Here is a 15,021-nt window from a genome sequence, read left to right as displayed (position 1 = left end):
TATAGACCTAAATATAATATATTATAAATATAATATATTTAGGTCCAAAAGAATAGGCTATCCGTTCATAATATGGAGTGGCATACTGTATTTTCACAAATACAGGTTTAAAAGGAAATATGCATGTAGTTAATGAATGTAGAAATATTTTTTAAAATTTTGTAGAAATTAAAGAGAAATTAGAAAAATAAGAAGTAATACATAACTACCTACCTGTTTTCTTTTTTTTTATTTCGATAAATTTAACTTTTAATTATTCAGCATAAGTTTAAAACACAAAATTTACAACGTAGTATAATCTGTGCTAAAGCACGAACAGACTTGCTGTATTCTATAAACTAGCTAATGAATTTTTTTAATTAACTATATCATTATAAATTTATAAATCTATAAAGGATAGAAAAAATTCAATCACGAGGCGGGACTCAAACCCACATCCTTTCACGCCAATCCGGGGCGGATGCTTGACCAATGCGCTCTATAAATTTATATATTTTAAGCTTTTGAAATTTTGAATGCCATAAAACCAAAAATATCAAATTCAACTATAGCATTAGACCGCTAATATTAACTTAAATTTTTATGTTCAGCGTTCTATACTAGTTATTAGATAATTAATAGGTAAATACACGTGCGTATTGCTTACTAAATTTAAACTACTAAGCAAAGAGTAAAGTAATATGCTACTAAGTAAATGCTTAAGTTGTGCAGAGGCAAAAAATTATCATTCAATTTTTTTAGATCGCAAATCGTGCATGAGAAAAACTTTTTAAAAATCTGACAATTTATTTAATTAATGTTTTAAATAAAAAAATAAGCATTTTATATTATATAATATATCAAATTGAAATGAATATTATTCATTTCAATTTGAAATGAATATTATTCATTTCAATTTGATTGTGTGTGCAAAACCTAATGGCAATATATACTCTGTGGAAGACGCTTCAATATCTTTGTTTTTAATTATTAATCTGTGGAATACCGCTTTTGGCTTTCTTGACTCAACCGACGCCATTATTGTGAAACAAAATTTTTATTCGTTAATTCACGTGCTAAAAGCTAGTCCTGAATTCTGTTGATTTTGATTTACATCATAAAAACAACAAACATGGCAGACAATGACGATCTTCTCGACTACGAAGACGAAGAGCAGGCAGATCAGCAGACCGCTGACGGAGCAACCGAAGCGGCGCCAAAAAAAGAGGTTAAGGGATCCTATGTATCTATTCACAGTTCCGGCTTCAGAGATTTTCTGCTCAAACCCGAGATTTTACGAGCTATAGTCGATTGTGGTTTCGAGCATCCGTCTGAAGTACAACACGAATGTATACCACAAGCGGTACTGGGTATGGATATCTTGTGCCAAGCTAAGTCGGGTATGGGAAAAACAGCTGTGTTTGTATTAGCGACGTTGCAACAGCTCGAGCCTTCTGAGAACCACGTCTACGTTCTAGTCATGTGTCATACCAGAGAGTTGGCCTTCCAAATCAGCAAGGAGTACGAGCGGTTCTCGAAGTACATGGCCGGAGTTAAAGTGTCAGTATTCTTTGGAGGTATGCCGATTCAAAAGGATGAAGAGGTTCTCAAGACTTCGTGTCCACACATCGTCGTCGGTACCCCGGGACGTATTCTAGCTCTAGTTAATAGCAAGAAGCTGAATCTGAAGCACTTGAAACATTTCATTCTTGATGAATGTGATAAAATGTTAGAATCTCTGGACATGAGACGAGATGTACAGGAAATATTTAGAAATACACCCCATGGAAAGCAAGTAATGATGTTCTCGGCCACACTGAGCAAGGAAATTCGACCGGTATGCAAGAAGTTCATGCAGGACCCTATGGAAGTGTATGTAGACGATGAAGCCAAGCTGACATTGCACGGATTGCAACAACATTATCTTAAGTTGAAGGAAAATGAGAAGAATAAGAAACTGTTTGAATTACTAGATATACTAGAGTTTAATCAAGTTGTAATATTTGTGAAGTCAGTACAAAGATGCATTGCATTAGCTCAATTGCTCACAGACCAGAACTTCCCGGCCATTGGAATTCACCGCAACATGTCTCAAGATGAACGTCTGTCCCGCTACCAGCAGTTCAAAGATTTCCAGAAGAGAATATTAGTTGCCACAAACTTGTTTGGAAGAGGAATGGATATTGAACGAGTCAACATTGTCTTCAATTATGATATGCCAGAAGATTCCGACACCTACCTGCACAGAGTGGCCCGTGCAGGTCGTTTTGGTACCAAAGGGTTAGCCATCACCATGGTATCTGATGAAGGTGATGCCAAGATCCTCAACGAAGTCCAAGATCGTTTCGACGTCAACATAACTGAGTTACCGGAGGTTGTAGAGTTGTCTACTTACATTGAAGGGCGATAGATATCCATTCCGTTTGACCTGGTTACTTACTAAGCTGTTCAATTAATTTTGTTACTAAGTAATTGTAAGATTAGTTTATAAAAACATTAAATTGTGTAATTTAATGTATAACCGTATGAAAGGCACAGTCCGATTGAAAGTAAATTAGAATTAAGTAATGATTAAAGTGACATTTGGTATTGTATTTCATGGTTTTCTTTATCAGCCCTCTATTGAGTTTATAAATATTAAAGTCTACTATGAAAAATATACATAGTATCCAAAATTGAAAAAAAAAATCTTTAAATTATTATCAATATGTAAACAAGAGTATCAGAACATGATTACTTAATTTAGTTTTATTTAATTTCAATAAAAATTAATGATAAACAGAATTTAAAATGATAAGGCTTAACTAAAGATACTAGTCACACTATACTGGTTTTTCATTATCTGTAAAATAATAATTATTTCTGGAAATATTCAATATTCATATTTTTACTTGAAAGCTCAAAACACAGCAAAGTCGAAAAGAACACAAATAAAAGACACATTTAAAATATCCTCCTTTATTAAACAAAAACATACAAAATGCTTATTACTTAAAATCTCCTGTATTTCTTATGAGTAAAAGTTTTTTCATGTGTAAGTCTAGTGATCATATCAAGAGCCCACTTAGGCTGGTCTCCAGGCACCATGTGACCTGCATCTCGAACCATAATTTCTACCAACTTGCCTCCTTGCTTCACATAACCAGCCAATTCATTATCTACTAACCAGTGATACCTTTTAGCAGACCTATATTCATCTGCTCCAGTAAAATTGAGATTTCTCAAGTAATTAAGGGTTAACGGATAGGCAACGATAATATCAATCTGCCCATTATAAACAAGAACATAGTAGTGATCCAGAAGTTCAGATATCCATGGAGCCACCGATTGCATTACATCTTGTTTGAGATGATTCTCAACTTCTTTACCATCATTGAATTTAAGATTACCAACATGTATTGCCTTTCTGACTGCAGATTTCTGAATCATGGGACCAAAATCTTCCTTTACAAAGTAATCTTTTGTGTGCAGGAAGTTGAAATAAAATTCGAATCCTGTCATGTTGTAAAATATGCTTTTGCCTTCAATTAGATCACCATTTAATAATGTGTCAAAGGCTTCAAAAGCAGGAATCCATTGTTTCTGCTTAATTAAATCGGTTACTTTATTTTCATATTCTTCAAACACCTTTACCTGATTCCAATCTATCAATCCAATTTGGTACAAATATTGACTGTACAGCACCTGATGTTCAGGGTCACTCAAGCCATTGCCAATAGCTAAAGCTTTTAAATTAATCTTTATTTTAGCTGAAGGATTTTTCTTATGGATAGTGTAAGCCAATGCTGGTACATATTTTCCAGCATAAGACTCGCCGGTTATGAAGAACTTATTCTTCTGAAGTTCAGGAAATAGTTGGAAAAATTGAATAAGCGTCGAATATAAATCTTCACCGACTTGTGTTTGATTTGTGCAGTAGCCTTTGGGATTCTTCACGAAACTAAAACCTGTGCCGACAGGATTATCGATATAAATAACATGGTGGCCCAGCGCCCAGTTATATTTACGCTTTTCGAATTTACCGTCTCTCACTCTAATAGGACCATTTTCTGTGAAGAGACCGAAAAGAGACGTTGCCCCGGGACCACCTTGTAACCACACAATAACAGGTGCGTCTTGGTTCTTTGGTACCATTGCTGGGAAGTACCAGAAAAATTGATTTGAGCCATATTCTTTATTGACCGTAAAAAATCCAGAATAACTTTTCACACCTAAGGTTTCAGTAAAAGATACTCTAGCAAGTCGCCGGCCTTCAGTAATATTACCGCTTTCTACGTATGGCGTTAGAAATAAAGGAGTTCCGGCATCTCCACCATCTGGTTCACCAATATTTAGTTTAGGATATCGATGAATAAAACACTGAACTGTTACTAATATTTGCAAAAGAAATAAAATCCACAAAGAAGACATGATACCCGTGCGTGATGTGGCACGCACCGTAACTCATTAAAAACAACTGCCCACAATTATCATTTAACGGCAGCAAATAGCCGGCTTCAGTAATCAATATTATCACCTACATTCCGCGACCGCATAGCAAAGGTTAGGAATTTATGTAAACAATGTTAGATATTGTGAATACTGAATACAAAAATCAATAACCATATTGGAGTTTAAAAATTTAAACATAAAAAACATTTTGCATCGACCTCATTGTATAAAAAATTATTGTATCCATGTAGCCCACATGCAGCCGTATATGTATTTTAATTAATTTATTCAGATTTCATAATTCATGCATTCAAAATAGTGAATAGAAACGAGAATTGCGCGCGCTTAAAATTCTTGGAAATTGCAGGTGTTATCACCTGCAATTTAAGTCATATATATGCTAATGTTTAGGAAGAATAATATTATATTTTATATATACCTAGGGCTAGATAATATTTTATCGATTTCATAAATTCACTCAGACGTAAGGTCATTCAACTTCCTATTATTATTCTATTTTCCAATTTTTCCGTATGACTGAAATAAAAATACTAGGCGCTGATTGGACAATAGTCTTTTACAGCTGTTTCTTGATGTTTTGACGTTTTTACGTAGTTAATTCGTACATTTGTAAATACAGTTTAATTGCTCTTTCTTGAAAAAATGCATTGAAGATTTCTCATATAAACAATTCGAAAGAAAATTTACCTATTGAAAATGATAACGAATATTAAGATAATCCTTGTGACTTGTATATCTGTTTTATCTGCAGTAAAAGGTTCATTGTTTCCTTTTGTTTATCCACGTATCAATCTTGAAGCAAAATATAATGAAATTTCAGGTGATCCATTAATACTTACACCATACCTTGAGAAACGCGAAATAAATTTAGCACGGAATCTCTCTCGTGTCAGTTTTACTGAGAAAATTGGGTTTTCTAGTTATGCCGGTTTCTTCACAGTAGATAAAAAATATGATTCAAACCTATATTTTTGGTATTTTCCTGCATTCAATAAGAATAAGGCCGCACCTGTTGTGTTGTGGCTCCAAGGAGGACCAGGTGGGAGCTCACTGTTCGGTTTATTCACTGAAAATGGACCATTGATAGCAAAGAAAAATGGATTCGCAGTAAGAAAATATCACTGGGCTATCGAAAACAATCTCATCTTTATTGATAATCCAGTGGGGACTGGATTTAGTTTCACAAAGGATAAGGATGGATACTGCAAAGATGAAACATGCGTAGGGAAAGGACTGTACTCATGTTTGCATCAATTTTTCACATTGTTTCCTAACTTGCGAAACAATGATTTTTACATCACTGGCGAATCATACGCTGGCAAGTACATACCAGCCTTGGGAATGCAAATTCACAATCAGAATATGATTTCTAAAAACAAAATTAATTTAAAAGCCATGGCGTTAGGTAATGCTTATTGTGATCCAATAAATCAACTAGATTATGGAAATTATTTATACCAGCATGGTTTAATAGATTTCAACCAACAGAAATTGTTTTTGAAAATGCAAGCAGAGATCACAAATGAATTGAAACAACAAAATTGGGTAGAAGCTGGTATACTTATGGACAGACTAATGGATGGTGATCTCACAAACTTCTCATATTTTAAAAACTACACAGGTTTTAGTAATTACTACAATTTTTTGGAGGATAAAGATCTGACGGATACATCTGTGTTTATAAAACTTTTGAATAATGATAAAATAAGGAACAGTGTGCATGTTGGTGGGTTACCATTTAATGATGGTAGAGACGTTCAAATAAACTTAAGTGCAGATATACTACAGTCAGTGGCCCCTTATGTGTCAGAATTGTTATCTCATTATCGATTAATGTTTTATAATGGACAGTTGGATATAATCGTAGCATATCCATTAACAGAGAACTTTCTCCGTAACTTAAATTTTTCGTCTTCTGAAGAATATAAAGTTGCACAACGTAAAATATGGAGGCTCGGTGATAATATTGCAGGATATTATAAGAAAGCTGGTAATTTAACTGAGGTTTTGGTGCGGAATGCTGGCCACATGGTACCGCATGATCAGCCTAAGTGGGCTTTTGATCTCATTCACAGATTTATATTGAATAAACTATAAATATTTCGTTGGTATTTACTTAAGTAACTGATCGATCAATATTCTGAAATATTTTTTTTTCTATTATTATTTTTGGGTTGCGGGAAATAAAACCTTTAATAAGCGATTTGTTTATCTATTATAGTTTTTTCCCTATTAAATAAAACACACAAAATCAGTAAATTCCTTTATTTCACTTAAATCGTAATCATTTAAAAATAAATAACATTTAATTGTACTCGCTTATATTTAATCAACAAACATTCAGACATTAAGATCGCACACATATTTACAATTCACTGGAATTACATTAAATTTTAACGATTAAAATTATAAAATTAAATTTAAGATTAAAAATCATAAATCAATTACATAAAATGAAGATCTAACTAAATTCTATAGATGAGCTTTAATTTTATTGTCAACAAATTGGTTAAGATATTAATAATTATTGTTTATAGAAGAATGTGATGTTATTTGTCTATTTCATAATGTTTCTAGCAAAAATAGTACATATCAAATAGTATTATAGTAATAGTTTATTGTAATTACGAAAAAAATCAATTTCGATTCGAATTTTTAATTTTTTACAAGAATTTTCGTCATATTTTCACTGTTTAGTCTGTACATTTTCATTTTTCACCATTTCAAAAAATAAAAAATTAATTTAAAAAAAAAACCTGTATTTTTATTTTACCCGATTTTACCTAAGTGATACACAAAACCTAACACATGCTTTTTTTCCTGCTTTTCCTATACTTTTTCTATTAATTTGATATGTACCGTCATTATTTACTTATTTTACATAAGAGGTGGGTTTAAGCCAATAGAGCTGTTAATGCATCAAGAAATTGCGTTCTCTGTGAAGTCGGTAGAACTATAACTGAAGTATCCACATAGTCTAGTATCACACTCGCTCCACTTTTCTGTGCGGCTTGCTCGAAGGCTGCTCCGAATAAACTGGAAAAACATATTTTAAATTGTTAATATAAATTTTTAATGAAAAAAAAAAATTCGATCACGAAGCGGGATTCGAACCCGCGTCTTTCTACCAATCCGAGGCGGACGCCTGACCAATTCGGCCACCCGTGAGCAATCTACTTTTTCAGTTTTTTTTTTTTAAACGAAATGAATTTTTATGAGTCTAAGGGCCGATTTTTCAATCCTTGGTTAAAATTTATTCGTTGTGTGCGCGATGACAGCGCCCCTAGTGGCCGCAACTATTCAGGACTTGTCATCTGTAAAATCATTTCAACTGATGTCAACTAGATGATAAGATATTTTTGTGATATTGATTTTCGACTAGTTTTTCAACGAAATTAAAAAAAAATGGTGTAAAAAGTGAGCGTGTATATTATACCAAGCAATCTTCTTCCTGGTGAAATATAATTTTTTCTCTTCACAGCAGCTATCCATTTTTGTCTTTGCTGTAATATCCACTTTGATGTTGGAAACGAATTAAACTTGCAGGAGCTGTTTTTCCCATTGTTTTTACAATTTACGACACAGCATGTACTATGACCCATATCGCTAATTTTTATGTTTTTACTAAAATTATAAAGGAAGTTATGAAAATAAAGCAATTTGACACATGACAGCCCAGAATTAATTCACATTTCTGCCACGTCGTGCGCTACGGTCGATTTGCCGTTCCTTACCACCCACTTCGCACATAGCCAATAGTCCAATAAAGTTTTACATGAACATTTTAAAAAGTCACCCGTAATATGTCAAATACGGACAATTAGAATACATTTTTGAAATGGTAGTTTAATACGTTATTCGATGAATAAGTTTTAATCAACGTTTGAAAAATCAGCCCTAAGGGACTCACTGAAATGGCGGAAACACGCGGGTTCGAATCCCGCTTCAAGATCGTTTTAAAAAAAGAGCTTGTGTGCTGAGCACACGTGTCAGAAGTGATACTTCTTTGGCAAGCTTGATTGATTGATATATTGATTGATATAAAAAAAAAACGTACTTGCGCGGCTCCTGATCATATCTAGGTGGTACTCCGAGCAGCAAGCACTGTCCGTTGGGCAGCGGGGAGCTGGCCAGAAGCGGCCTGGAGCCCCCGGTAGCGGAGGCCACCCAGCGGGCTGCTTCTGCGAGCCACAGGGGACCTCGCACTGATGCGGATTCCGTTGTGCCCTGGAATTATTATAAGAATGATGATTACTTGGTAAATAGGTTAATATATATTAATAGTTTACATTTTTAAAGAAACACAATCTATACTAATATTATAAATGCGAAAGTAACTCTGTCTGTCTGTCTGTTACTCAATCACGCCTAAACTAAACCAATTTTCATGAAATTTGGTATGGAGATATTTTGATAGCCGAGAAAGGACATAGGCTACTTTTTATCCCGGGAAAATGACGCATTCCCGGAAATCCCACGGGAACGGGAACGATGCGGGTTTTTCTGTGACTGCGCGGGCGAAGCCGCGGGCGGAAACCTAGTACACTATAAATAAGAAAAATCGAAACAAACTAAATAGGAGTCGAATTAGTGAATTGTGTGTTTCTTTAAAATCAAAACAATTAATTGATATTAACTAAACTGTATTTTGTGTATGCATGCACTTACAAATATTTTAATGAACAAATTCATTGTGTATGTCTATGTGTTATTTACCTCATTCATGAAATTCCTGTAAGCTTGTAAAAGTAGCAAAATTTGGATAAGAACTTGAAAAACATTTTGATAATAATTTTCAGAATAGTTTAGTAGCTTAAAATTTATATCGTAACAAACAGAAAAACAATCAAATACTTATTTACCTCTTGAACTATAAAATAATTAAACGGTCCGGCCAGCAACAGTCCCCTGGAAGCCAATATACCCTGGGCCAATCGTGCCACGGCTTCCAAACTTCTGCGAGCTGATGTGACTCCAAGTTTCAGGGCTTCATTCTCTCCGCACACTTCTAACGCTGCTAGGGCCTTTTGGAAGCCTTCCGCTTTTGGTATTGTGTCCTGGAATGTAGTAATTTGTTTATTTATTTCTTACTAGCTTCCGTCCGCGCGGATGTCGGTCTTCGCGTGGATGGTTTATTTCTCCATTTTGAACTGGGTATACGTTTCTCACTAAATTAATATTAGACAATCAGTCTCGCTCGCCACACTGGACACGTCCGCTGGCATCACAAGTGATAACTGCGTTAAAAACAACCGACTTCAAACTTGCACTTGCAACATTTAAAAATACAAACAAAAATGCTCATAAAATAAAAACTACTGGGCCTATTAGAATAAAATTTTTATGGGACCAATTCGACACCATCCCGCATCGAACAAAAGAATCACGTAAATCGGTTCAGAAACCTCGGAGTAATCGGTGTACATACATAAAAAAAACATACCGGCCGAATTGATAACCTCCTTTTTTTTTGGAATTCGGTTAAAAATTCATAAATTATATCGCGCGGAACGCCGTCGTTATATAGGAGTGGGGGAGGCGTGACGTGCGGACCGCGTGTGCCGCAAACGGTTCAAGCCAAATCCGACTTAGGATAAAAAGTATCCTATATTATGCCCAGGATAATAAGGTATAATTATACCAAGTTTCATTGAAATCGAACCGTTAGTTTTCATGTGATGTCTGCATATACAGACAGACAGACAAAAATTATTTTAATCACATATTTGGGTTTGCTTTTTATTTTTTCAATATTTTCAATGTACAGAATTGACCCTTCTACAGATTTATTATATGTAGTATAGATATGGGTTTTCAAAAAAATAAACTAAACACTAGTCAGAATTTAATAACATGCACCACCTATGACTTATGCCAGAGGACTGACTTTTTTGCAATTTGTCTTACGAGGACCATCAGGGCAAACTACAGATATTTATGAGTTTTAGCCTCTTTTAAAGCTACATACATGTTCAATAAGCGCCATAACTGCATAAACTGTACCTTACGCAGCTAACGGGTGTAAAGGTGGTGTTTGCAACAAAATTGCTGCTCGAGTAGGTGCAGTTAGTTAGATTGTGTTTTGGACCTGCTGTCTCTATATACTTACTCAAAGTTTCGGACCAACTATATCTGTTTATAGTTAGTTATAATATCCCACGCATACGCTGAAAAAAGTACAAATTATGACTCATGCCAGGGGAATGACATATTTTTTTCTATCGAGATTTGTCTTACGACGTTTTTAGAGGGATAACCATACTTTTTCTACAATTTAAGTATGATTACAGACATACTTACATGTTCAATAAGCGCCATAACCGCATATACAGTATCTAAAGCAGCCAAAGGATGTGAATGTGGTCTTTGCAACAAAAACGCGGCTCGAGTAGGCGCGGTTAACTTGTGTCTTGCCGCTGACTCTATTTACTTACTGCTTAACGTTTTAGAACTACTATACTTGTTTATAGCTGACTAGCTGCTCCGCGCGGTATCACCCCCGTGGCTCCACCCCTGTTGGTCCTAGCGTAATGACACATAGCCTATAACCTTCCTCGATAAATGGGCTATATAACAGCGAAAGAATTTTTCAAATCGGACAAACAAACAAACATACTCTTCAGCTTTATAATATTAGTATAGATAACTACCGATTGTATCGTACTATAAATACTTTATTTGACTTCTTCCAGGGGACTGACATTTTTTGGTCGAAATTTGTCTTATAGTCGTCATTTTATTAAGGAAAATGCACTTATTTTACAATTTAAGCATACTCACATGTTCAATAAGCGCCATAACCGCATATACAGTATCTAAAGCAGCCAAAGGATGTGAATGTGGCCTTTGCAACAGAAACGCAGCTCTAGTAGGAGCAGTTAACTTATGTTTTGGGGCCGCTGTCTCTAGCGCTGTGAGGAGACTTCTGCGGAGTTCCACGTCCATGGAGCGGTAGGACTGACGAGCTTGTTGCAGGGGAAATCTGTGGAAAATTGTACATACACATATAAATACATTGTTTGGGAAATATAGGTATGTACATATAAGAATATAGCTGCATATACCTAAATGTGTCTACGAAGGAGTTTATATTATATTATGTAGGGCGTAGGCACATGTTTTAGCACAAACTCGTGATAAAAAATGTGCCTATCCTATCTCGCTAGAGTAAAGAAACTAATTAATACAAAATTTACAGTTATCCTTAAAACTAGCAAATAGCAAAGAACAAAAATATAACAATGACTAGAATTTAAATTAAAGATTTTTGTATTCTTCAAAAGTTTACTATTAAATAAAGTAAATATGTATATCACAATCGCCCCAACAACTAAACTTATTTTAGAGACACAAAGGTACATTACATTTTTTTACTAAATTTTAATTTTTTTATACATTTTTCATTACTTGATGAAAAAATATATTTCCACTTACCCCATATCAGCAAGCAACTGCCTCAATCTCGTAGCCCCAGAACTATTGTGCAAGCGAAGCCGCGGGGCAAGGCCTGCTGCGTGACGTAATGCACCTTCTACAGACCACCATCGGTAGAGAGGCAGCCATGCGTCTTTTGCTACTATCACGTGGGCTGACTGGGAATTAATATTATTAAAAGAAATTAAATTATTTTTGAAGTAAAACTTCTTTAGGCGCGTTGGGAGTAAAACTTCATGCTCCCGTCATGGCAATTCCGTCACGTCATGGTAAGGCGACAGTTTTGGTATCTTTGAATATTGCCAAACAAGTTTCACTTCTGACACGTGTGCTCAGCAGACAGGTTCTTTAATATCATAATTATTATGTTACCAATTGCAAATTAATTGTGCAAGGAAAGACCCTGCTGCATGACGTAATGCATCTTCTACTGACCACCAGCACGGCGGTCTTTCGATACTATCATGTGAACTGACTGGTAATTATTATAGATTAATCTTACTAAGTTTGAATGGTTGTTTGTTACTCCTTCACGCAAAAAAAACTGAATTGAAGCCCTGATCTTCTGAGTTGCAGACCCAGATAGGACATAGGCTACTTTTTATCACGGAAATTCCGAGGGCGGGCGAGGGAATTGATAAAAAATTTACAAGAAATAAAACAAGATCAAATCACAATCCAGTGAGAGTCAAAATTGTGATACTAAGTTTAGCATTTTTATTATTTGTCGTTATAGTAGCAACATTCATTTCTACGGTCTATCTATCACGGTTCATATCTATTTTCTAATATTGTAAAGCTGAAGAGTTTGTTTGTTTGAACGCGCTAATCTCGGGAACTACTGGTCCGATTTGAAAAATTCTTTCGGTGTTGGATAGCCTATTTATTGAGAAAGGCTATAGGCTATAAATCATCACGGTAAGACCAACAGAAGCGGAGCCACGCAGGTGAAACCGCGGGGAGCAGCTAGTCGCTAATAATTTCTACTATCTACCTAACACAGTTCATAAGATACAGCGTGGTGACAAACGAATAGACACTCACTGTACTATGCGCAAGGCAGCGCTGCAGTGGCTCTGCGTCCAGCAGGCAGCGAGCTGGTGGTCGAAGGTAAAGCGCTGCATGTGCTGTACAGCCCACAGCCCCGCACCAGAGCACTGCAGCACTGCAGCGGGACACTCGCACTGCTAGCTCTAGCGCTACACATGCACTCTGAAAGAGATAGTATTTGTTGTAGGGCGCCCAATTGAGCATGTGTTATAGTTATTTATTTATAATATTTTTATGTAGTTGTATTTGTTACAGTATGATTCAAACTTAATGGCGGCTCGGAACATAGAATTATCTGATGCGCAGAAACAATTATAGATATTACTGGAACGTTACGGGTCGAATATCTGCGCGCTCATGCATTCGCAGCTAACATCCGAATCGTCATTAAGTTTGAATCGAACTGTAATTTTTGTGTAACAATTCACAAACTGTTTTCAGGTCTGTGATATTAGGGATTTTAATTACTATTACAATAAATGTTAAAATTTGTATATTTACAGTATTTAATGTAAAATAAAAAAAAGATTCTAAATTATCGAAATAAAACTGTAGTAAATTATCAAATTAGATTTGCCAAATACTATTATCTCCATATGTATAGTGAATCTGTTATGTAATTTTAGTAATACTTACTGGCTTCCCATAATAGGAGAACTGTGTATAATTAAACATGAGTGTGTGCCGTCGCTCCTCCCATGCCTTCCGAGCCCTACGACGTTCCACCACAGCCTCCAGCCTGTCTGCACCTTGTAATTCATCGTCATTCTCCTGGAATATTATAATGAATGGTACATAAGTCTATGTATCTGGACAACTTTTTACAAAATATACATAACAAAGGATCGGCCTTTTATGCTTTGTGTAGTTTGGGTTTGAAAATTAATAAGTTCCTAGTTAAAAGATGGGATTTTAGAATAACAGGGATTATAATAATCTCAGATCACATAAACGGAATCTGATCTATGAATATTATAAGGACCTTGTTTTATATATAGATATTAAATTTGATTCCTTTTTATTTTCAAATAAGTGATTATAATTACTATCAGTTATCAATCCATGACGATTCTAATATAGTAGTGTTAGAAAAAGCTTTATAAATCTACTAAAATCTACAAATTGTAGTTAATGCTATATTTTATTTACAAAACCAAATAAAAGCTTACCTCTTCTTCTTCATCATCTCTAAATATATCATCAAAGTTTGGAATGTTCTCCTCATCATCCTTATACACTAAGCGAACCTGAAATTTTAATAGAACATATTGTAGTGTGTAATGTATGTTATGTATGTGTGCGTCATACTATACAGTCCTGTGGTTGTGCAGTTCAATACAAGCTTACAGTCGAGTCAAGTGTTTCTTTACCACCAATCATTGCAATATTTCCTTACCACAAAGAATAATCCAAATTTTACGATAGATATTACCAACCTGCCCATCACTATACACATTGCAAATGTCTGTGGGCTTGTGTGAATCCAAAACAAAGAAAACTACATCCTCCTCAGGCTGCAATATATCGACTAGATCTATGGTCCCGCCACAGTTCACAAGTACAACGTATTTTATCTCTTCATTATTCTCTTCGTAAGCCGTTTTCAACTCGGATACACCCCCCACAGGCACCAAAGTATACGATATGTTGTCGCATTTAAACAAATCCTGAAGTATTTTACACGCACACACTGCATCCACATCATAATGAACGATCAAGAGGACCCTCTGTAATAAATTCAAAGTATTTACTTAACACATGATAGGAAAAAGAATGTAAACAACTCGTTGCAACACTAACATTGCCTAGAAGAACGTTGTAGAAATCATTTTTAATGTCCTCCACGAACATTTTCTATCCTCCTCAAATGTGGATGCTGCGAAATATCATGAAACCATTTTTCATCCTAACGTGCACTAAGAAAAACTTCGAAACACCTGCTGATTTTTGTGAACAATTGACAAATGCAACTGACAAAGGGACAATGACATTGAATGAAACTTTTCGCGCCAAAACAAACTTGTTACCCAGATGCACCGTTTAACGTTTAACGGAACATCTGATTATGTGATTATTTATCTAGATAAAATCTGAAGGGATATTAAT

General features: G+C 35.1%; 4 protein-coding genes across 4 annotated transcripts; 2 read left to right on the top strand and 2 right to left on the bottom strand.

The window, feature by feature from the left end:
* The first annotated feature begins 982 nt into the window (after positions 1 to 982).
* On the top strand, positions 983 to 2,573 carry LOC123700337 (ATP-dependent RNA helicase WM6). Its single transcript, XM_045647521.1, has one exon. It carries the CDS (start codon positions 1,112 to 1,114, stop codon positions 2,387 to 2,389), a length of 1,278 nt encoding a protein of 425 aa, XP_045503477.1. The 5' UTR covers positions 983 to 1,111; the 3' UTR covers positions 2,390 to 2,573.
* Positions 2,574 to 2,944: 371 nt separating this feature from the next.
* Positions 2,945 to 4,554, bottom strand: LOC123700568 (venom serine carboxypeptidase). The gene has a single exon (XM_045647823.1). It carries the CDS (start codon positions 4,387 to 4,389, stop codon positions 2,971 to 2,973), a length of 1,419 nt encoding a protein of 472 aa, XP_045503779.1. The 5' UTR covers positions 4,390 to 4,554; the 3' UTR covers positions 2,945 to 2,970.
* A 468-nt stretch (positions 4,555 to 5,022) lies between these two features.
* Positions 5,023 to 6,632, top strand: LOC123700569 (venom serine carboxypeptidase-like). The gene has a single exon (XM_045647824.1). It carries the CDS (start codon positions 5,128 to 5,130, stop codon positions 6,526 to 6,528), a length of 1,401 nt encoding a protein of 466 aa, XP_045503780.1. The 5' UTR covers positions 5,023 to 5,127; the 3' UTR covers positions 6,529 to 6,632.
* Positions 6,633 to 6,681: 49 nt separating this feature from the next.
* On the bottom strand, positions 6,682 to 14,955 carry LOC123700567 (cell division control protein 45 homolog). The gene is made up of 10 exons (XM_045647822.1): positions 14,716 to 14,955; positions 14,352 to 14,642; positions 14,085 to 14,162; positions 13,552 to 13,686; positions 12,910 to 13,077; positions 11,866 to 12,023; positions 11,212 to 11,413; positions 9,294 to 9,488; positions 8,489 to 8,658; positions 6,682 to 7,467 (listed from the first exon to the last, which is right to left on the bottom strand). The coding sequence occupies exons 1-10, from the start codon at positions 14,764 to 14,766 to the stop codon at positions 7,326 to 7,328; spliced, it is 1,590 nt and encodes a 529-aa protein (XP_045503778.1). The 5' UTR covers positions 14,767 to 14,955; the 3' UTR covers positions 6,682 to 7,325.
* Between the last annotated feature and the right edge of the window lie 66 nt (positions 14,956 to 15,021).

The sequence above is a fragment of the Colias croceus genome, chromosome 19 (genome assembly GCF_905220415.1).
Source record: "Colias croceus chromosome 19, ilColCroc2.1".
In the NCBI taxonomy this organism is placed as follows: domain Eukaryota; kingdom Metazoa; phylum Arthropoda; class Insecta; order Lepidoptera; family Pieridae; genus Colias; species Colias croceus.
This window is presented reverse-complemented; position numbering and strand designations above follow the sequence as displayed.